The 24,464-nt window shown below is 35.0% G+C and overlaps 1 protein-coding gene and 1 pseudogene across 3 annotated transcripts in view; one reads left to right on the top strand and one right to left on the bottom strand.

Moving 5' to 3' along the window:
• Positions 1-16,336, bottom strand: part of LOC144973433 (protein transport protein Sec24A-like) — a 33,224-nt gene extending 16,888 nt beyond the window's left edge. The window contains exons 1-9 of one of the 2 annotated variants that reach the window (XM_078915886.1): positions 15,988-16,331; positions 13,173-13,805; positions 10,510-10,614; positions 9,453-9,542; positions 8,342-8,536; positions 7,178-7,554; positions 3,528-3,707; positions 2,881-2,996; positions 1,351-1,453 (exon numbers count right to left, since the gene is read on the bottom strand). In XM_078915886.1, coding sequence (XP_078772012.1) covers positions 1,351-1,453; positions 2,881-2,996; positions 3,528-3,707; positions 7,178-7,554; positions 8,342-8,536; positions 9,453-9,542; positions 10,510-10,614; positions 13,173-13,805; positions 15,988-16,000 — 1,812 coding nt within the window. In that variant the 5' untranslated portion in view covers positions 16,001-16,331. Of the gene's footprint in view, positions 1-1,350; positions 1,454-2,880; positions 2,997-3,527; positions 3,708-7,177; positions 7,555-8,341; positions 8,537-9,452; positions 9,543-10,509; positions 10,615-13,172; positions 13,806-15,987 lie in introns of both variants that reach the window. The other variant, XM_078915887.1, reaches the window with a different exon arrangement.
• Positions 16,337-21,339: 5,003 nt separating this feature from the next.
• LOC144973432 (tubulin alpha-1 chain-like) lies at positions 21,340-24,372 on the top strand (annotated as a pseudogene). Its single transcript, XR_013645544.1, has 4 exons — positions 21,340-21,465; positions 22,153-22,479; positions 22,847-23,010; positions 24,054-24,372. The product of XR_013645544.1 is annotated as a tubulin alpha-1 chain-like (transcript).
• Positions 24,373-24,464: the final 92 nt, after the last annotated feature.

Raw genomic sequence — 24,464 nt, forward strand, 5'->3', positions numbered from 1 at the left:
AAACCTTTTATTTCTCATAATGCAGAATAACCCATTTTGTCCTTTAAACTGACCAATTGTAAACACAAAAGAGTAAAAGAGAGACAATATCTTCCAATAATGAAAAGCATAGTTCGGTTTTCGTTTATTTATAAACATTCCAAAAAAGAATGAGATAAAATGTGCAAGAGAGCCCGGTCCATGGCATAACATTATTATGGAACTTACTCCTTCAAATTCCTCCTGTAATTCAATTCAATCAACAAAATTGAGTTAAGCAACGGGGGACAGTCGTGAGAAGTTAAGGTTTTCAAAAGTTATAAAACTAACAGAAAAATCTGGAAAGTTTGGTAATCAGTTGGGTGCTGAGTGTATCAGAACTAAGATTTAAAATGGCACAGAGTCTGGATAACACTTATAGTTTTTGGTTGTCTTTTTTTTTTTTTTTTCATTACATCTCGGAAACCGTAAATCAGAATGCATTAAATCTATAAACATTTCGATAGACGGAAAGTTACATTGCAAAATTTTTAAACAGAAAGTACAGAAATCCAGAAATAGAGGGATGTTATCATTAGTATTGTCATCTCATTGTGTTGGTGTTGTTTACAACTTTTTCTCTTTCGTATATTTTCCATCAAATTTTGTGAAATAATGGTGAAAACCTTTCAGTAAATATATTGAAACTTGTTATGTGTGTATGGAGTCTTGGTAAGCCATACATCCCATTTATGTTTCACAACATTTAGAAAATTAATTTGGCTGCATAAAAGTCGTTAATACTTAATACAAACTGTGAGAAAATCACTCTGTAAACATTAAAATTGCAAAAAAAACTGTAAAGACATTTGTCATTCTTTAAAATCCGTCTTAGCCATTAAATTTGTTCAAGGGGTAGGTTTGCATATACATATATTCTTTGATTCAAAAGCCTTAATTTGGTCAGGTATTAGTAGAAGACAAGATGAGTAGACCTGGCACAGGCATTAAAATAATAATCTGTATACTTTGTGGGGGAAAATTTCAAAACTGAAGAAAAAAACAAACAAAAAACGGTATCAATCCAAAATGCAAGCTTTCCACCTTTATTACCATACTCTGAAAAACCTGAGAGAAAATTGGACCTTCAAATATCGACTGATTAAAATGACCCTCATCTTGTAAAAAAAACAACAAAACACTCTTAAACCTGGGACTTCAGTGAAATCCTTTGAGAGTTTTTGACAAGTACAGGGTCATTTTGAAGTCCCTGGTTTGAGAGTTCTTTGACAAGGTGAGGGCCAGAAAAAAATCTCAACCTCAACTGAGCTCTTGGGACCCCTTTCTGAATCAAAGAGATCTGACAAATTACTGAAAGTGTAAGTCACTTACCGATAAATCTCTAAAAGGATGAATGATAATGCCGAGAGGGAGCCTTGCTTTATTCAGCAATGATGAAGTGCATGGTATTGCATTCAAGGTACAACGGAAAACACTGTGAATAAAAATAAACATAAAAATTTCAAAACCGCACCCGAGCAAAATGAATGAAAATGATTTAGAAAAAGAAAGAAAAAGCCCCCTCTTCCACATCCCACTTAATGATAGAACAAATATACAGGGTGTTCTACCCCATAAAGAATTGAAATAACAAAAAAAAAAAAAAAAAAAAAGAACAAAACAAACAAAAGTGTGACTGTTTGTAACAGCTTATAGCATCTTCCTGAAATTTTCATTTAAAAAAAACCCTGGAACAGTGATAGAAAACAACGCATAAAAACTAGATGTTTCTACCATTTCTACATTTTAAGCTATTTCAATTCTTTATCGGGTAGTAAAAAACACACACCAAAAAACAAAACACCCAGTATGTATAAATTTTTAAAAATTCAAACAAAAACTCACACAACTTTATTAATTAAAATTTAAAAAACTGATCAAATAGCAAATTTGTTTTAAAGGATTTTATAGCCCTTGCAACACATTAAGGTCATATCAACGCCAGTAAAAAGGAAAAAAAATGGGAAAGTAAAAAGTTCTAGAATTACAATTAAAGCACCCAAGAAAAGGGAAGACAAAAGGGGAATTGGTTCAAATAGGACTATAAGTACTATCAAAGTACTTAGTTTGAGATCACCTAAAAGTCTCATCCAGACACAAGCACAGGTCCCCACTAAGAGGAATACACTCAAATGTTTACAAATCATATATAATATGTAAACAAAACACAATACGGTGCATAACAGAGATATGATTCATAAGGAAAAATATATCATCTCCCAAAATTAACTATACATTTGACTGTTTCCCCCTCAGCCAGGGTATCCGACCAGGGTCAGGACAAAACCAAGTAATCTCATTCAAAGACAAAGACAGAAAGCAAGTTAGAAAACATGTAGGAGAATAGAAGAGAGAGTAAGTACCTCCCTGCCCACTATGGGAGGTCAGGAACCCCACCCAGTCAAATAGCAATTCAAAGCCATATATAATCACGTCTCTCCAATCCAAAAAACTCCATCCCCAGCATTTTGCCCGGATCACAGAGACATTCAGATAGTGGAATCAGTCCCTAAAGTGTACAAATACAGAAGAAGAAAAAAAACTCCAGCCCCAGGCAACCTGTCCAGATAATGGAGACATCCGGAATAGAGAGACGTGACTTTATACTAAAATACAAAAATATCATACTATACCAACAAGTACACATTTGTAGGCCTGATAATCCAAAATATCATGGCTCATTGTTGTAGTAGAAATACTCTCAAAGCAAACCTAAGTATTCTCTACTACACCACTACTACAGCAAGTCCAGATTTGCTTTCACTTTCAATTATTAGACCTGAAAATAAGTGCACACATGACCATGACCATATCAAAGGGAAAATTATTTTTAAAACAAAAAAAAGATGCAAGGATTCTTACTCTGGGCTGCAGTTATTTTTCTTGAAATCGTGTGGGAAAACGGGAGCAGAGGTCTCTATTCCGTCAGGGGATATGAGGTTTTTCTCGTTCATCAAATTGATTGTTCTTTGATTATCCTACAGAAAAATCACAGAATAAAAAAATTAATAAAACCTTGGATGAGTATATACATTTCAGACTGGTCCAGTATAATTCTTGGACTATATCAAAATCATAAATACTGCAAAATTGGTCACTTTCTGCTTTGAGATAAGAAAATAAGAAAAAAATAAGGCTAACAGCTCAACAATTGTTTCAAACCAAGGACTTAGTTGGTAAACTATTACTAATACTAAAACTATTACCACCACAGTTTTTATTTCCCTTATTTATCACATAAAAAATTATTCAAATAGCAGCACCATTTCCATCTGTGATTGTATTCAATAAAAAAAAGCATTAAAATAAATAAATAAATTGAAAAAAGAAAGAAAAGAAAAAAGAAAACTGATCTGACCCATGGCCAATCCATCTTTTATCAATTTGCACTAGAACATCGACAAGAAAAGGAAAACAAACCCCAAAAAATTATGATGCTGATAATAATGATGATAATAATAATAATAGTATAATTAATAATAATAAATATACATTTATAGTTTACTAACCGGTATGGACATTTGTCCAAAGCTGTTAGTCATACCGGCCATGTTTGGATAGGACGAACCTATACCAGGCATAGGAGGCATGGACGAGGACATTGAGGTTGGCTGGTAGGTCCCCATCGGTGGTTTGGGTTGTTGGGGAAGTGGGGGCATCTGTCCCTGAAAAGTCTGAGGAGGAGGGTGCTGTGGGTGGTCCAAGAAGAGGAAAAAAAAAAAAAAAATAAAAGGTTAATACAACATGCCTAATAGTACTTTTACCATACAGTTAAACCACAAATGGACATACAACTTTTTAAATTCATAAGTCTATAATATCAAAATTTGAAAATGATAAGCTGCTGCAGCAACTTTTGGTTGTATCAATGCCAAAGAACAGTAAAATCATTGCAATGACTGGATAACTGGATCTATCAGATCTGGTGGAAAGTACTTTAAAGGGTAGCAAGTAATTGATTATGTATATTAATATATTATTTAAAGCTACAATAACTGCGATAACTTTCAGCTTCATGGGCCACATAGACTATTGGCTGCCTCGGGGTGGGGAAGCAAAGTAAGTTCACAAACACCAATCCTGCCAGTTTTTTTCTCATTTTTTGTAATGGATATTATATATTATAATCCATTACCAAGGACAACTATACTGAAAGGACAATCATATGGAATTTACAGGCAACGCTAGTGGGGGCCAACAAAATATAGAGAAAATTTACACCAAAATAACAGCAGGGGCATTATTATATGGCAAGATCTACCTTTTTAGAGAGTGATTGTGAATTCTGGGTCCAAACTAATATTTAATGATTATTATTATCAGCAGTGAATAAGAGTAGCCAAGAAATGGAAAGGATGAGTAGATATTCTAAAAACTGACCTTATAGTGATTGATTCAGAATGATTTCTTTAGAAGCTTGATTAATGAATGTACATGTAAAATGATGATGAAGATGAAGGTGAACAATTAGATGAAGGGGAAAGGAGATGTAAAATATCAACAAAGGGAGGTAATCTGCGGAGGATGATCCCAAGAAAAAGATGAATACCAAAATATCTACTAAGGGATACAATAGTCGGATTTTTAATAAGGGGCGCACCTTTGTCTCCTTTTTCTCAGCTGTTCACAATGTACAGCTGCAAAAATTTGTATGAACCTCTGGATCATTTTGTCCTAGTAAAATATATTTTTTCACGAATTTTAAAACAATAGGAAAGAATTTCACTTATTACAGCTATATTAAAATCGATAACTAGTAAGTATTGGAATCTAAATATGATTATAGTGTCAAAAATATGATTTTCCGCTTATCCATTTTGAAAGAATTTGTTAAAATGGAATGTTCAGTTAATTGAAACTTATATGATGTTCGTACAGAATCCGAATATGAAGGAACGACAGACATGTTTACATTTTATAACAATCAATATACGTTATTGATGAATACAAATGAAAGTGAACATTACGCGCTTCCAACATTATTTTGATTTCAAATTTTTGAGAAATAGCTTGTTCTTTATGCCAAAGAGGATTACATAAATTTAATGTAGACCAGTCAAAAGTAGAAATTCATCAATTTATGATACAATGTTTCCACAAATATGTGCTTGTGTTCAACAACAATAACATGCAAAACTGAGGGTTGATTGTGAAATTCCAAAGCTGTCCTCTTTAATTAATGACTTATCGATAGATAAAAGTGGACTTCTTTTCGCAGCCTTACGAGAGAGGAACCGATAGAGATTCTGTATCATATCGTATTGTTTAAGAGCTTATAGGTTTAAAAGAAAACTTAAAATGCTGTGTGAAACGTTCATGCAGAGATACAATTTTTCAAAGTTAAATATAAACGTTCATTGTTAATTTGACAATTTTGAGTATTTAATCACTAGTTCAAATGAGTTAAAGCTAGAGATTCATATCAGTCTTCGGTAATTGTGACGTGATGTAAATCAAAAGCAATAAATTACAAAGTCAAAATGGTATGCAAACTACATTAGTTGTTACTTTATAACAGTTAATGTGTGTTGCTTTTATTCGGAAAATAGTATGATATGAACTCATAACCACTAGCCGGAACTACAGTGTCACAAGATTATTTTGAAAAACGATGAATTCATCTTACTTTGTGGTGCGAAAATGTTTACATTTTTAGCAGAGTAAAATCTCTAATTTTATGACAGGTGTTTTAAAGTAGATTTTTATAGGTCGTGAAGAAGAAATCTTTTTTGTGATATGGCATCACAATACGGGCCAAAATGCTTATTCAGTTAATAGAAATTGATTCGGAGGTTGACACAAAGTTTTACAACTTTTGATAGAAGGACATCTGAGAAAAACTAGAAAAACATGCGCCATTCATAAAAAATCTGACTACTATACTATAGTTCATTCCTTACAGTCAATGAGTAGCATCAGAATCAGATCCATAGTTCCCTTCCATGTAGTCAAGAGTTAATTAATAGAGTTACTTCTCAGATCATTGAGACAAAACTATATATTCAGACTACTAGTACAATCCTTTCAGTCAATGGATCCATAATTCCCTCCCATAGTCACAGAGATAATTAGAGTGATTGAGTTGGGTGAGTGTAACTGTTGTAACAGTAACATCTCAGACTCAGATCATTTTGATCAATGAGGCAAAACTATATATTCAGAGTACTAGTCCCATACGATTGACAGTCATATCAGCAACACCAGATCCATGTAATGGGCATAACTATATATTCAAAGTCCAAGTACCATCATATATGGTAATATCAGACCCACTAACTATTCTAGTCTAGCTATCTAGCAATAGCAATGACTACTATCTATCTAGCAACTGTTGTTAGTATTGTTAGTAGATAGTAGAAAGGACTGTTCAAGTTCAAGTTGTGAAGTTGACGTGACGAGCAAAGGGCCCTCTAGACTTATACACTAGACTAATACAATAAAGTCAATATTTATCAGTTAACCATATAGAAAAAAAAGATATAAATATAAAGCCACAAGCCATAATAAAATAAGAAACAAATCCAAATCAGGATGTCAGTCTGATCACCATATCTGAATCTGTGCGACTTGACAGAGCAAGCACGACAACGGGTCTATCTATCGTCTGCAGGAACTACAGCCAGATGCTAATTCTAAACATTTCTTAAATAATAATTATTACGCAATTATTATTGGTACTTACCACTTTTCAAAGATTCTGGTTCGATAAATTAGCCATAGATCTATCTAGTTATTAAAAGCAATTGAAAGCAGATTCGTACTTTCGATTTTAAAAAATGAAAACAAACCCAATCACTCAATTTGTAAGAGGGCGTCATAAAAAATAGTTCATACTTTCCAGTAAAATTGTTGATAGTTCACTACTTTTTATATATTTTCATATCATTCAAGATATAAGAAATATTATTTAAAACTTATGGTCGCCAATTAACCAATTTCTTATAAAGTACCGAAATTATAAGAACAGAATCAATTATTGCTCATTCAAGGAAATTGTACCAAGGCAGAAAAGTAGTAGTTTTGCTTGAAATCGTTATCCAACCAATGGCCCCCACTAGCGGGGGCTGAAGATTCCACATGTCAATCCTTTCAGTATAGTAATCCTTGTCCATTACACAAAACAAATAATAGCATTATCATTAAAAATAATAATAATTACCATTCCCCCGGGTTGTGAACTTGGTGGCGGTGGGACCCCAGCAGGCCTCAATCCTGTCATGGGAGGTTGGGGCTGAGAATAAGGTGGCATCATAGCATTGCCACTTGGACCAGTCCCAATACCAGACATGGAGGGCGGCAAAGGAGGGTAAGACCCAGAAACCGGAGGACGTTGTGGTTGTGAAAGATTTGGCGGCGGTGGCATGTGTCCCATGGAAGTAGGGTTGGGAATGGAGGAGGGAGGCATGGAACTTGGAGGTGGGCCATAACCAGGAGCCCTTGGAGGCATCATCGGGCCTGTGGGTTGTGGCTGGAAACCTGGCCTGGGTGGCTGAGGTTGAAATCCTGGCCTTGCTGGTAATGGTTGCTGAGGCATACCTGAATATTATTGGTAAAATTTGACAAGCATTAGGTTAGTCTAATTGTCTCTGCCCATTAAAATTAAAAACAAAAACAAAACAAAGAAAGCAAAACGAAACATAACAGAAAAATAAAATAAAATAAAAAACATCAAAACACCCTCATCTTTTTTTTCTTCCCCAGCTTTCTCAATTTGGCATTTATGTCAGCATAAACCAGCACCAACTATTATTTACACTGCAAAAAAAAAAAAAAAATAGAATTACCAATTATTGCAATTCAGCGTGGCAGCTTCGAAGCATTCCCCTGACACTGAAAAAACGAGTAATCTCTGATCTTAAGAAATTGATGCAATGCGCAATGCAAAGTGAATCAATTTCAATGGCTTTGCTCTCTTATGAAATTGACACAACAGGTTATGCAAGCCAAATCAATTACACAATCTATGCTCTCTTATGAAATTAATACTACAACAGGGATGGGGACTAACTTTGTAAATAATACCATGTCACGATATGTCTTAACCACATAACTGGCTTTTAAATAATGTATTTATGTTCTTGCAGTTTTTTCTTTTGTTGTCGAAGAAGGATTTTTGTTTGGTATTTTGTCCTATTTTTGGAGCTATTATATTGTTTTGTTTATTACTTATGAAATAACACAGTAAACTGCTCCTCCCTTAACAAAAATTAAAATAAATAAATTAAATTTTAAAAAAAAATGTTTTTAAAAGTTATCCCTGCTAAAAGTAACGCAAACTAAATCAATTTCAGGAACACAAGATCTAAAATAAAATCATAATCACCAGGTTGCAGTTGAGGACGCGGTGACTGTCGAGCCTGGTCCCCCATAGGTGGGGTGTTCGTGCCTGTAGGTGGAGTATTAGTACCTCCACGTTGTTGGAGAGGGATGAATGTATTGGGCGGCAGAGGTGCATTGTTAACCTGAGTTCCTGGTACAGGGCTGTTGTTAGCACTGGAAATTCTGGGTGATGGTGTTCCTGAAAGAAGGTATGATTAATAATCAAGAGTTGTGATCGACTAATATTCCAAACCACAGTAAAAGTAGATAAGCACAATTTTGTGAAGCCATACCTGCCTACTTGAAAAATGTCAAAATCAGTAACCAACACAAAATTCATCAGTGAAGATAATGACAATTTGTCAAAAAGGAGGGAAAAGTATAAGTCCATCAGTCAAACTCAAACAAAACCATAACATAAAATATAATCATAGTTTCGTATATTACTACTCCTAGTGTACATCTATTCTTAATACAAGAGATCAGATATAACTTACTTTATGTACATCTTTAATGAATTGTACTTTCCTTAAAACGATTTTTATAAAAATACCCTCTAATCAAGAGATTTAAAATTAACTTTTGACCAAAAGCCTTGACAGATTTGTTTAGACTCGCTTTACCTTTATTACTGAAGCCCAGTGGTTACAGATCTTGCAAATAAGTTTCTTTAATAAATCAAAATTGTAAAACATTGTGATAACAAAGGTAAAAATATTAAGTTGAGCACCCCTTATAATTGTAACAGATTAATATCATGTCTCTATAATCAGACGACCTTTATAAAATTAACATGAAGATTGACAGAAGAATGGTTGAGAGAGATATATGGATAAGGGAAAGATAGAAAGAGAGAGGGGGACAAAGAAAAGAGTGGAAGAGAGGGAAAGTGAAAAAGTAAGGAAGAGAGAGAGAGAGATTGACCAGGTGCATAGAACTAGTGCGTATTTTACTAAAATGCATACTATCTATGGTAAAAGTTTACTTAGTTCAGTACTAATTGCCATTGTTGACATTCGGATCACTGTCCGAAAGGAGTGGTTATGTTCCCTTCCACTTAGAGTCTATTCATCTCCTGGTATCTCTATAAGACAATATCAAAGAACAAATCATACCATGGCCTGGGGTAAATTGCCCTTCCAACGCATCGATAGCCGATTCGGACACAGGTGATGCACCCCTGGAGGACTTTCTTGATGCCGGCTCTGCAATACAAATATTTAATTTAAAAATACAAAAATAAAAGAGTTTACGTTTTTTCAACAAAATTTCAATAAATCTACTTGGACTAAATTTATCTGTTCCACTTCGCACCGTGCTTGATATATTGATACAGAACAGTAAACATAAAAAAGATGAGAAATAATTGTTTCCCTTTAATGGTGCACACATAAGCCCACCAATCGCTTTGTAACCAATGCTTAGATATCTTTCTTACTGTAAAACCAATTAAATAAACAAAAATCTTTGCAGACTGCCATGCACAAAATGATATATAACAGAATAAAATAATCAAACTATGACAGAGAAAAACAAAGTATTCTTACTAAACAATGAATTATGTCAAATGAATAGCAAAGAGAATAACGTGATATGAAATGACAATAGTATAAAGATGAGCAAAAGCACATATTTTTTAATACAATAAGATGAGATATATTTTTCAGGGGGGACAGGGAGGAGAGACATGCAGCGAAGCAGGATGCAAATTTTTATTCAATATCATTTATCAATTCTTCAGTCTACCTAGATTCATGTTAAGAACTGTGTTAATATTAATGGACTGAATAAAAAAATAAGAAACATGCAACCCTTGTCTTTTAGATTTTCTTCTCAATTAATCCATGCACAGACATCAAAATGCTGCCCTTCAATAGCAAACCATAAAAATAGGAAATAGGATTCAATAGCTGGGACATTTTGAAGGACGCTAATTTTTTTTTTTTTTTAATCCTTGTTGATAAAATAAAAATAAAAATAAAAAAACATTAAAACATGGTGAAATTATAATCAACATAAAAAATAGATGAAATAACTACTAAAATTTCTATGAAGTTTTAAAGAAGCTATAGATGTAATTTTATATGGTTTAAAGAATTAATTAATAATGGTAATGGTGTCATTATTCCTGTTCTTTTGTTAGGGCTATCATTAAGATCCACTGGACATTACCTGAATTGCCTGGAGTTGGAACTGGTGAGTTCTGCATGAAAGGATTCACCTGGTGTGAATATTGTCCTTGTCCATGAAATGGAACTGGCAATTCGTTGGGACGATCTAGAGAACACACAATAATCTCTCTTAGTCTCAGCCTTATTATTTCTCATTTTCCAAATTAAGTGAACAACAGTTTATTAGGTGAAAAACATGATGGCCCTTAAACCCGTGTCTTCTGTAATTTCCACCTGAAAAGTGTTATCCTCCAGGGTCATAACGCACGAGGTTATCTTGGTTTCTGTAGCATTGTTACCCCGAAAGAGACAACATTTACTCGTCTATCTTTGGATAAGACAAACCATCCGATCAAACAAACCTAACTCTACAGATACCACTGGTTGAACTCAGGGGTCAGAGGGGAAAAAATACAACCCAAAAATACTTTTATATAGTGTAATATCCACTAAACATGCTCAAAGTGTTTTACAAAGGGTCCATGTCCAACAGCAACACATAACATAGGTGATATTACAATTTTTTTTCGACAGAGACAATGCTGTTAACAACCAGGTACTCATTTTACACCTGAGTAGAGCCATTTCCAAGGACTCAACTATGCGCTATGTGAGTGTCATACCACTAGACCACATAGCCGCACATAACCAAAAACCTTAACTCTTCCAATATTAAACACATCATTAGTGTGTGATTCAGTACTCTGTAATAGAGATATTGGGACCCCCACTAATCTATCTATATAATATGTGAAACGAGCTGTTATGTTTCGTTAAATATACCATGCCATGCCCTAACCATTGTACTTCAGATTATTACTCATCTGATGAACAAATAAAGCATATATGAAACATATGTAGTTTACATTCTAACATGCCTTCGAAATTCTTGAGCTCTGAATGTCAATGTTAAGTTCAAGGATGACATAAAGATGTTAGTAAAACAGTAATTCCAATCAAGCCTAAGTATAGATATTGTTTACACTGAAAATTGAGGAAAACAGCAACTAATACAAAATCAATTAAAAAGTTTAGGCTGATAAAAAACAACCCAAAAAAACACAGAACCATTTCACAAAAAAAAAAAAAAGGTACTGTCAGATGACACATGATGATGCTTAATGACAATTAAGGCCAAATATTCTGATAATGATCTTCTATCAGTTATCAAAATGTTTTTTTTTAATAAGTCTGTATAAAACTCTAGCTCTACACATAAACTATTGATAAATAATGAAAATCAATGTTTACCAAAAAAAGTAAAACATTAAATGATCCTGATCATAAATAAAGATAGTTCTAATTTTGGAAACATAATTAATTTCTCTGCAAAGCTGCGCAATATGATCCATACACATAAATTACGTGAACTGCTAATGATGATGGTGAGAAGTACACAAAATATTAAAACATTGAGATGGCTGCAAATATAATTTGTATTTTAATACGAAATTTAAAAAAGAACTTTAACTTATCTAATTCAAAGATTCAGACTAAAAACACACATTTATTTATAAGCGGGGCGAGATTTTAAAATTAATAAATATTATTAGCATGCAATTTCAGTAATAACTAATATTAGACTATTAAGTCAAGCTAAGTTGAAGTTAATTATAAATCATAAGGTGACAATATGTTTAATTAATGAGGCTATGTGTTCAAAAACCATGCAAATCCCAAGTATTCAGGTCTGTAAATGCTCAATTTTCAAAAAGTCTGAAACTTTTCGTTCATTATGATCATAACAATTAGTATAGATAGTATGCGCTTGGCTAAGAAGCTCACAACATTGACATCCGGAAGTATAACGGACCAACACACAAAACTATGTGTAACCATGAACTTTTATAGTCTGGATAATACAGTTAAGTTAGAATTACTGAAAAACGCGGACGGCAAAAAACAATAACAAAGACCCGAGTGATGTCAACTTCATACTATCTATATGTAATAGTAATATATACTCTGTTTTTAATGGATGCATCAATTGCCTTGAAATCCACAATGTGATTGATGCAAGTTTCAGGCATTAAAAAAATCTTGATAGACAATCCGTAACAAAGCAACTGACAAAAACAATTCAAATGACTTTATGGTCTATCTAAAACAGGGAAACACTAACGATAACAATACTTTTGAAAAAAAAAAAATCAAGGCAGCTTCCTACATTGAAGAAATGCATTTTATATTCGAAATTCAATTTTTCAGTCTTTTGGGCTGAAATTTTGGTCTCTCCGCTCCGAATCACAAAGATAAATAGCCATCAGCAAGCTGATTTCAGATCCATGACCTCGGACAATGAAAGTAGTAGCACGATGCAGGATGCGATCCTTATCGGTTAAACTCGTAGCAGAAATTACCCAATTTTGGATTTTCCTGATAATCTAAAATTAGACCGTGGTGGATTATGATCTATTATTAGGCTTTGTAGTTTCCATAAAAGATAGTAACTATTATCTCAGTATTGACAGTTGAAAGACTGAAAACTGAAAATTGTTAAAGTCTGAAATCAGCCTAGGGGCTGAAAATTTACAGGCCTGAGTATTTACTAGTCTCTTGGAATGAGGTGAGAGAAAGGGGACACCAACTGAAATTGGAGATGAAAATGAAAAAAAAGTAAAAAATGAATCCCTGTATTTAGAAAAAATATTACAACAAACTCACCACTAGTTACATTCTGATGGGATGATGGAGGACCACCAAAATTAGCTGTGCTACTGGTTGTGGGTGGCGGAAGCACACCACCCATACCCGGTCCAGCATTAGAATTATTAACTGCCATGTTAGGAGTTGGAGGGACCATAGGTTGGCCAGGTTGATGTGTACCTTGGTAAAATGTGGTAGTGGTCTGTGTGGGAGGAAATTGTGGCTTCTGTGAAGCAGATTGATTTGCTGAATGAGGTGGTGGACCGGATACATTTGATGACGCAGGGAGAGGTGGAAAAGGACCTCTAGGAGGCTGCTGACCAATAGAATTTGGTGCAAAGCTTCTTGGAGGAGGCATCCCAGAATTTATAAAATTGTTCGATAGTGGTATTCCCGTTGCTGAAGATGATATATTACTACTGCTTGTTACCACCATCCTAGGAATTTGAGGTGGATGATAGGGACCTCTTGGCATGGCACCATTGACAGATGGTGGTCTGGTCGCACCATTGTAAAAAGGTCTTTGAGGTGGAAGGTTGGTATTGTTTAATAATGGTTGGGGAGGGGGAAAATTTGATGGACCATTGGGCATTCTATTGTTACCCGTTGGTGGCTGTGGAGGAGCCATATAATTTGGCTTGTTACTCTGATCTGTAATGAAAAAAAGAAAAAATACATATACAAATAAAGGAAAAAACATTTGATATTTCATGTGTGTTTTTCAAAATTTTCACCAACCTTTTTAATAACACTAAATGTGCAACTTAGACTAAGGCATATTTAAAGGATCTCCCATTGTTTCAATTTCATCATACCATTATCAGCATTTAAGTGATAGTTTTATTTAGGGATCTGAATTGAATGAACAATGTTGCTCTATGACTTAATGATTAATAATAATGACATGGTTGACAAAGTAAAGTAAATTGTAAAAGGTAGAACATGATGATGGCGATGGTTGGAGTTGTAATTCATATATAAATATGATTAAAAGTAGGGAGTTTAATAGAAATTCTAAATGTACCTCACACACTTGAAACCAATGTCATATGAAAGAGCTGGCAACACAGATTACAAAACAGTTTGAATTTTGTTTGTATCTTGATTAGAAATGTAGTTACGGCAGTTCAAAGTCTGAAATTTCAGACCGATTTTTACCCCAAAATTACCATTGCAAAGTTGTGACCGAAATCGCGTGATGTTAATAAAAAATGGTTAAAACAGTCAATATGGAGTTCTTATCATATATTGTATACCAAAATGTTCGTCTTATCGAGGACAATGCATTTACATTAATAAAGAGGAAGATAAACATTTCAAATTAACACATTATTACATAATATGACGCAAATGTTACATAATCAAAAACTCGGCTAGATGTAAGAAACAATTTGCTCTATCACTTTTGGATTTATCCCCAATATCTCACTGAAACAATTGCAAATAATTCTAATTAATACATAGAGAATAAAAAAGGGTTTGAGAATATTTAAATGAAAAGATATAAACATGTTGTGTAATGACATAATGAGTTTATATTTACCTATGGCAATTTAATTGCATATAAATAAAATGGTAGATTGAAAAAGTTCAAATAAATTGAAACAGATTCCCTATTATACCTAATTAGAAGGAAAGTTCTGGCTTTTAACACTTTAAAAAATTCTGCTGAACCACTTTGGGTTTATTGCTATTACATCATTTGAACTGACAATTAATATAATTTTATCCCCCCACCCCCTCCCCCCTTCTCTCTCAATGTATGGGGGTGTCAAAATTAATAGAACTTCTTACCATAATAATTATTAAGGCTAAGGCCTTTAGAATATGGATACAAATGATAAACATATCTAAACATATGGGAAAGAAACTTGATGACTTGATGGCAAAGTAAAATAAAATTAAATTAAAGCAATTGGTATTTTTAAAATATCGATATTATTAATATCGGATTTCACAAAGAGAAGAAATACGAACTTTTAAAACAAAAACTATAAAATGCCTATAAATAAAGTTGGAAAGTATGTATTCAAAATAAAAACATAGCAAATAATAGTACTGAAAATATTATGGACTAAATTTAACATAATACATAACTAAATTTAAAATATCGATATGAATATCGATATCGTCCGGCAGCCATGATGAGAAGATAATGTAAACAAGGCATTTCGGCGCAGAGTTAAAAGGTGCCTGCGCATCGATATAGAGCCCTAAAATTTGGCATGAATAAAGTTTAGATGTTATTCTAAAAACAAGCGTTTAAATTTTAAAAACACACGCGGTAAATAAAAAAATAAATGCATTTGAAAATTGCCAAATTTTAACTTCATATAACTTCTGGAATTATTAATGGATTTTTCCTTAATTGGCACCATTTAAAAGGAAATTGAAAGACGAAAATAATGATATCAAAATATCTGCGATATTCCTCTTTACAACGAAGTTATGCATCTTTAATTGAACCCCCCAAAACGCGAACGGCAATTTTCGGTCACAACTTTCCTATGGGCGAGTTGGGTCAAAATTTGACTGTCACTGCTGCTGCTTACTAAACTGTCTATTAAAAGAAGGTGAAGATAGAACAGTATACCTAGTTTTAAAAATTAAAATTTAATATTTCATTGAATTCCGAAACGCAAAACAGAACTGCTCAGAACAGGGGAGGGACACCATGAATCCTAAATCTGAGTCTAATCAAATCCAGATGGATGTTTTCATTTTCAGCCAAGCTTGGAATTTAAGCTAATCAAGACGACAGGCATACATACACAAAGACTGAATAAAGAGTGTGAAGATGAAAAAAGCAAAATAAGTCACATATATGTTTTACCTGGGGTAAACATATTCAATCGCTACTTTATGATTAGGACACAGATTCCAAAGTACATCACGACAACATCACATCAAAGGAATCAATGATGAATCACAATCATCAGACTAAAAAAACATGATACCGAATGGATGATGTCTCATTAAAAAAACAAATACTATTTAAGTGTGTAAGACATTAGCTATCCTGATGAATTCAACACAGATATGTGTGAACTATTAGCGTTGTATTCTCTTCATAGTAGCCCCTATCTTATTCCATGAGAACTTCCACATCTCTTTTTATTACGACACCAAGTTTTACTCTTTTGGGACACGAATTGTTTCCGGAAGTTGCAGAAAACTAACGCATGCGTGATTGTTTATACGTGGCAGTAACATCCGGCAGGGGGAATAAATCATGCCAAATGCCCCCGCCCTTGGGAAAAAGAGCGAACCCCCCCCCCCCCCCCCCCCCCCCCCAATTAAAAAAGGAAACAACAAACACGGAATTAAAAGTAAACGATCAATTTTATTTTCAGAAGCGAAATTCCAGTTCTTAATGCTGTCGTTGTCGCCACCGTCATGGTTAATGTTGGATTTGTCATTACTATTAAAAACACTCGCTTTCGGATCGGAAGGTCCTGAGTTCGAGCCTCGCTCGGCGCAGAGTTGAGTCCTTGGAAAAGGCTCTTTACTCACATTCTCTCACCGTACTCAGGTGTAAAATGAGTACCTGGACGTTAACAACGTTGTCTCTGTCGAAAAACTGTAATATCGCCTAACAGACTTCATGTCTCGTTCTACATGTTACGTGTTGCTGTTGGTCAGGGACACCTTGTAAAGCGCTTTGAGCACATTAAGTGGACATTGCGCTATACAAAAACTCATGGAGGGGGGTGGTTGTAACAAAAGTCAAGCGATATTAAGCGTGATCAGTGGCTAGATAGGTGACAGTAATTATTTTTTAAAATTACTAATTCAGACGGATGAAGATGATGATGATGATGGTGATGATGATGATGATGATGATGATGATGATGATGATGATGATGATGATGATAACGACGATTTTCTATAGTAATCTCTAAGGGGAACAACCACTAACAAATGCATTTCGCTAAATTACAGTTCTATCTCTTTGACTGGACAAAGGGACATAACCGATAATAAATGAACCCCCCCCCCCCCCCCGTCCCCCCACTGTCCAACCAGCAGTAAATGGATAGCTGGGTCTCAGTCAAAGCATGCTTATTCTGGATGGGATTCCTGACCTCCCATAGTGGGCAAGAAGGTACTTAATGTGTCTTCTATCCCCCTATATCTGTTTTCGAATTTGCTTTCTGTCTTTGTCTTGGAATGAGTTTTATTTGTCCTGGACCTGGCCGGATACCCTGGCTGGGAGGGAAACAGTCAAATCCATAGTTGTTTTTTTTTGGAGATGATATCCTTTTCCTTGTAAATCATCTCTCTGTTATGTATTGTATTCTTTTTTTCTTTTACATATGATTTGTATACATTTGAGTGTATTCTTCTTAGTGGGACCTGTTCTTGTGTCTGGGTAGACATTTAGGTAATCTCAAACCAACTACACTGATAGTGTGCTCTTGGAACTAAAATCTGTTCCCTTTTTAAACTAATTCCCTTATGTCTTGGGTGCTTCGATTGCAATTCTAGAACTTCTTACTATCCCATTTTCTTCCTTTTTTTTTTTTTTACTGGTGTTGAAATGACCTAAATGTGCACAGTAAACCCCTTAAAAACAAATAAAACAAAATCATGCTGATTATTTTGAGAAGCATTTTTGTTCTTATATTTTTCCTTCAGCTTTGTCTGGCACTGTTTCATACACACTTGTTCAAATTTTATCTTATACCAGTGCCTGATCCCTGGTGTGTCACTCATTATTACTTTAAACTCCCTTTTGGACATCTGGCCCGCCATAAAGCCGTTTTGAGAAATTTTAAAACACATTTTTAATCCTCAAAAATAATCAAAACAGAAAAAAAACCCAAAAAAAAACAAAAAAACAACAACAACAACATCAAAAACTACATAAACAGACAAACAAACAAACAAAATAAATAGAAAAACAACAACAAAGCCGACAGCAAAACTCATACACGTAGAACGAGACGTAACGCCTGTTAGTGTTAGTAAAGCTGCAGCGGGTATTGTAAGAGTGTTAATACAAAAAGGACGCCTAGCAGGCAACTGGTACTCCCTGACGTGCTGGCCACAAATGAAACACGATAAAACGCACTGCGCATGATAAGTTCGAGGAAGTGCGCTAAATAAATGTAATAATAAATTATTTTTATTCAATGTCGAGTAAAATTTCCTGACCATAAATAATGTCACAGTAATACACACTTGAAACGAACACGCTCAAAAGAAAAATCTGTACCTTCGTTTCCAAGGCACCGGGCATTGATCGCCCTGGTTATATTAGATACATTTTTAATATTTTTGTCCCTAAAAGAAAACTGAGATAAAACACTCATCAAAAAATTCTTGAGAATCTTGAAAACGCATCGTAAAAATTGCCGAACAATCATTTCAATTTTGAGCAGTCCATTGTTCATAACGTCCTTCCGTCGGCTGTCACATGCTCCTTGGAATACATGACAATAATAATATCTCTTAAATCTTGGTTGAAAAGTTTCAATTTTTACGTCCTCAATGAAGTGAATTGTTGATTCTGTGCTCTATTTACTTTTATTATTCCTTTGAGTTAAAAATTGATTTGGTAACGATTTTGTAAAGCGCTTATAATACAGCCTTCTTTTTTTTTTTGTTGATAATAATAATAATAATAATAATAATAATAATAATAATAATATATAATAATAATAATAATAATAATATAATAACAACAATAATGACAAAAAAAAAATAATAATAATAATAAATATATAATAATAATAATAATAATAATAATAATAATAATAATAATAATAATAATAATAATAGTATTAATAATAATAAAATAATGACAATAATAATAATAATAATAATAATAATAATAATAATAATAATAATAATAATAATAATAATAATAGCAATAACAGTATTAATAATAATAAAATAATGATAATAATAATAATAATAATAATAATAATAATAATAATAATAATAATAATAATAATTTTTAAAATAATAATAATAATAATAATAATAATAATAATAATAATAATAAATAATAATAATAATAATAATAATAATTTCTGAAAACGCGCTGTGACCTGTGTCGTAGAGAGCATGAAAACCATTCTAGAGCTTTGTCTCCGATTCCAAAGAGCCTCTGCATACGGTCTAGTAACAACAAGAGATGAGTGAGTAGGAAAGTGCCAGAATACAATAGAGAATTAAAAAAATTTCACGGCGGTGATGGGGTTTGAACCCGCGACCTTATTGGTACGACAACTCGGCCTGGCCGGTGAGAGCGTGACTCTACCGAATGAGCTATCCACAAACCCAAAAATTCGTATCAAACTCAGGTCATTCATTACTAGATCACAAACATATACCCCATATACTCAATGTCTCAATTGTTTCTATGTTATATGCTTGTGTTGAGAATATTGGCCATTAAGCTCAATACGCTTCAACAGTCGTAACGTCACTTCCCTCGTAATGACGCATGGTAACTTAGTAGCTGGCTCTAAACTATCGGAACAATGGCGGACGCCCTTATGAAATATTTCTACGACGAGCATAAACGCGTATCTGACTTGATTTGACTTAGATGCCTTTCGCGTCTCGACCGAAAGATCGGGTCGCCTTGGCTGTTTCCAGTATTTCCTGTGTGAGGTGTCTCCAATATTGCCGGTCCTCTGCTAGGGTTCTCAGATTTTCAAGGTCCCCTGCCGTTATGAGACTAATGCTTTGTCCAAGTGTTGTGAGGTTTTTGTTTAGGATCACGGGGAGTGTTGTGATCGGTCTTCCTCTGAAAAGGTTCCCGTGTTTTTGGAAGTATCCCGACATGGCTTGGTTTGCTGGTATGTTTTTGTCCCTGCGTAGTATGTGACCGAAAAGTTGCCATCGTTGTTGTAAAATGTCAAGGGAGATTGGTCTTTCTTTTGTGATCTTATAGAGTGATTCATTTGAGATCTTTTTGGGGTATTTGATGTCCAGTACCCTTCTTAGCTGTGTGCGATGGAAGGCATCCAGATGTTCTTCTTCGGATTTTGTCAACGCCCAAGTGCCGCAGTTATACAGAAGTACCGGTTTTACAAGAGCATGGTACAGTTTCAGTTTGGTTTTTCTCTTTATTTTGTCACCTCTAATCCATACATTGGTGAGTTTACTGAGTGCGGCGTTTGATAGCGTATCCAGAGGGGAAAAAAACCCCATTATAAATCTGATCATGTTTTGACTTTTACACATTATGATCACAAGACATATGAAAAGTTGTAGCCAGAATGAAGAATAAAATGTACAGATTTTCTTTGTTTAGAACCACGATGGCCGCCATTGCTGGGCGACGTGACATCAGACTATTGAATCCAATTGCTGGCTACTAACTTCGCGGTGGTTGTGTGTTGGACCCTCGATCTCCAGTAGTCGGTGAGAGAGAGAGAAAGAGAGAGAGAGAGAGAGAGAGAGAGAGAGAGAGAGAGAGAGAGAGAGAGAGAGAGAGAGAGAGAGCTCTAGTAATGAATGACCTGAGTTTGATACGAATTTTTGGGTTTGTGGATAGCTCATACGGTAGAGTCACGATCTCACCGGCCAGGCCGAGTTGTCGTACCAATAAGGTCGCGGGTTCAAACCCCATCACCGCCACGAAAAAAAATTGATTCTCTATTGTCTTCTGGCACTTTCCTACTCACTCATCTCTTGTTGTTACCGAATTAAACATACTGACTAGTAGTAGCATTGTGTGATCCACAATGTCGAAATCGGCATTTAAGGTCCAGCGGCAGTAGTATTGCATTATCGTTATTGTTAAGTAGGTCGATATTATCATTTTGGACACGCAAAAGTGCTGTTTCTATGCTGTGTGGTTGCTTATTAGGTGGCTTGAAAAATAGTATGCATGCAGATTGTTGAAATTTATGTAGTTGTTGAGGCGTTTGACAATGCGTCTTTCAATTAATTTCGAAATGAAATGAAGGTTCGAGACTGGCCTGTAGTTTTTCAATTAAAGAAATAAATGAATAAACTTCCCTTTATTCATCCCATAGGGGAAATGTGTCTCTAGAGTCTATTCCAAAGGAAGACTGGAATAACTCAGGCGTCAGCCGCAGTGCAGCGCCGCAAATTGAGCTAGGGCGAGGTGACTTGCTCAAGGCCATACAGTACAGCGGCGGGCGATCGAACTCGGTACCTTTTGGGTACGAAGCAAAGACCGAACCGCTGAGCCACGCTGTGCTTTCATGGTGGACAATGAAGCCATCTATGACATCTGCAGGCGTAACCTTGACATTGAAAGACCCTCCTACACCAACCTCAACCGTCTGATTGGTCAAATTGTCTCCTCAATCACTGCTTCTCTGAGGTGTGTGGATTATTTTGATAGCATGCGTTTGGTCACATATTATAGACTGGATTTAAAGTTTTTCTTCACGATTTTTATTTGACATAAAACACACAGTCACACGCACAACATAAAAGAACAGAATAGAAATTAGCAGTTTATTTTTGTTACTACTTTCGCCTGCTGGCATCCATGGACATGTAGATTTAGGTAATCCTTCAGAGCCAACAGGCTCATGGAGCTGGAGTTTATTATGTTTTCCATAGTATGATACGGACAATAGCAATTACTTGCTATCCTTTGGGTAGGACGCTAGTCCATCGCTAAGTACTTTCCTCTAGATCATACAGACCCAGCTATCTAATCACCGCTGGGTGGACAGAGGGGTCAGAAAAACATTTCGACTGGATATTCAAGATAGCATTACCTCACCTAAGCAATTCAGTCGATTTATGTTGAAAATAGTCCCCGTGTTGTTGTTAATATTAACAATAATAGAAGAGTTCAATCTTTTATTTTTTAATATTCCACTTCAATCACCGCCTATTAAAATCACATTACTTGGATTTGGCCCTTTTTTTGGTGACAATTGCATATGGTACGAGTTTTGTTCTTGTTTTTAAAAAAATTCTTGCAGTTTCAAAGTGGCTGATGCCACAATTATTTTTCTTAATTGCAAGATACGATAATTTCTGTCAATTCTTACAGATTTGACGGTGCCTTGAATGTAGATCTGACCGAGTTCCAGACCAACTGGTCCCCTATCCACGTATCCACTTCCCTCTGGCCACTTATGCCCCCGTTATCTCTGCTGAAAAGGCCTACCACGAACAACTGTCCGTGGCTGAAGTGACCAACGCCTGCTTTGAACCAGCCAACCAGCTGGTGAAATGTGACCCCCGTCACGGAAAGTACATGGCCTGTTGTCTGCTGTACCGTGGTGATGTCGTCCCCAAGGATGTGAATGCTGCCATTGCCACCATCAAGACCAAGAGAACCATCCAGTTTGTTGACTGGTGTCCTACTGGTTTCAAGGTAATAAAGTTTTTTTCAAATCCATTATAGGAACTACCTCCTCTATTGCCTCGTAAGCCAATTTTTTTTGGCATCGTGTAAAAGAGGTTCTGGTCTCCAATTTTACTGATTGTTTTTTTTTTTCAATGTATTGAGGACATGATGCTCATACATCAGATAGTTTTAAGACTTTGGGTCATATTCCTAGGTAGAAATTTTCAGATCCCTCTCTCTTTTCTGTGTAGGTGTGTTTGTTTGCAGGCGTGTGATAGGCCTCATCTTTTACCACGGTGATTTTCAGGAAAATTCAAACATGGAATGGGTTTCTCTCAATTTTCACCTCTGTATAGACAGTGATTTAATATGTATTTTTATCAATGTCACCCAGGTGGGCATCAACTACCAACCACCCACTGTTGTGCCTGGAGGATATCTGGCCAAGGTCCAGCGTGCCGTATGCATGTTGAGTAACACAACTGCCATTGCCGAGGCCTGGGCAAGACTGGACCACAAGTTTGATCTTATGTACGCCAAGAGGGCCTTTGTCCACTGGTGAGTACTCTATCAATCACTTACTTCCCAAAGTGGGACTGGAGGCACTGACTGTGTCTTCTACCCCCCTATATCAATTTTCCAAGATAGTTTCTGTTTTTGTCTTGGAATGAGATTACTTAGTTTTGCCCTGGAACTGGCCGATACCCTGGCTGGGAGGAAAACAGTCAAATGTGTAGTTATGAGTTTTTGGAGATGATATTTTTTTCCTTGTAAATCATCTCTCTGTTATGCACTGCATTGTTTTTGATATTACATATATATGTTATCATTTGAGAGTGTTCCTCTTGTGGGAACCTGTGCTTGTGTCTGGATGAGACATTTAGGCGACCTCAGACTAAGTAGCATGATGGTGTGCTCTTGGAATCTACATCGGTTTCTTTTTGAACCAGTTCCCCTTTGACTTACTTTTTCTTGGGTGCTTTAATTGTAATTCTATAACTTTTGACTATCTTATTTTCTTCCTTTTTATGGCGTTTATATGACCCAAATGTGTTGCAAGCGCCTTAAAAACAAAAATAAACATGCCTTGCATGTTAACTGTTAATTTAAAAAGTTCAATTTCATCATTTTTATGTAAATTATTCTGTTAATTTCAAAAGTTCAATTTCATTATTTCAATGTAAATTATTTTTCTCTCTGATCATTTTCTACATTATATTGTCCATCCTCAGAGGAAGGCCAAGAGCCAAAGCGTCATTTTATACAGTTTTTTGTTTTTATACAAATCAACTTTCTCTCATAGGAGCAAAATTGACGCCACTGAGCGATTTTAATCAGTTTTCGCTAAATCCTATCAGATTATGTTTTAGGTTACACATCGTTGTGTGTGTTGGTACATTATATCTGGCTGGCTAATGTTGTGAGCATTTTAGCTAAATGCATTGTAACAATATGTTTGGCTGTTCTACTTTGATTTGTACTTCACTAAAGCATTTATGAAGTGTTATACAGGTTTTGGGTCATAACGGTTTTTGGGGGTTTTTTTTGCACATTCCAGATTTTTGGGTTAATTTGAACTTTTAAAATTATTTTCTTTCCAGGTATGTCGGAGAAGGTATGGAAGAGGGTGAGTTTTCCGTGGCACGTGAGGATTTGGCTGCTCTTGAGAAGGATTACAAAGAAGTTGGTGTTGACTCTGCTGATGCTGAAGGGGAAGAGGGGGAAGAAGACGAATACTAGTCATGACACAACCTTCCTCTAGTCTATGCCTATGTCATTTCTACATAAATCTTGTCATTGTGACAGAAGAAATTGGATGGTGCTATGCTTCAACATACGTCTTTGTTCTTTTATTGGGTGTATAGTTTTGTTTTCGTACAAAGTCAATAATTAAACAAATTGAATGGGCATAAGTAATAATTGGTCTAATGGGTTTTTTCCCTTAATGTTCAGACGCTGTTCTTATACAGGGAATCTTTTTTCTATCCATTCTAAATGTAATGAGAAGGCCC

The sequence above is a fragment of the Berghia stephanieae genome, chromosome 5 (genome assembly GCF_034508935.2).
Source record: "Berghia stephanieae isolate SIO BIC M18660-M18661 chromosome 5, UCSD_Bste_1.3, whole genome shotgun sequence".
Lineage (NCBI taxonomy): Eukaryota > Metazoa > Mollusca > Gastropoda > Nudibranchia > Aeolidiidae > Berghia > Berghia stephanieae.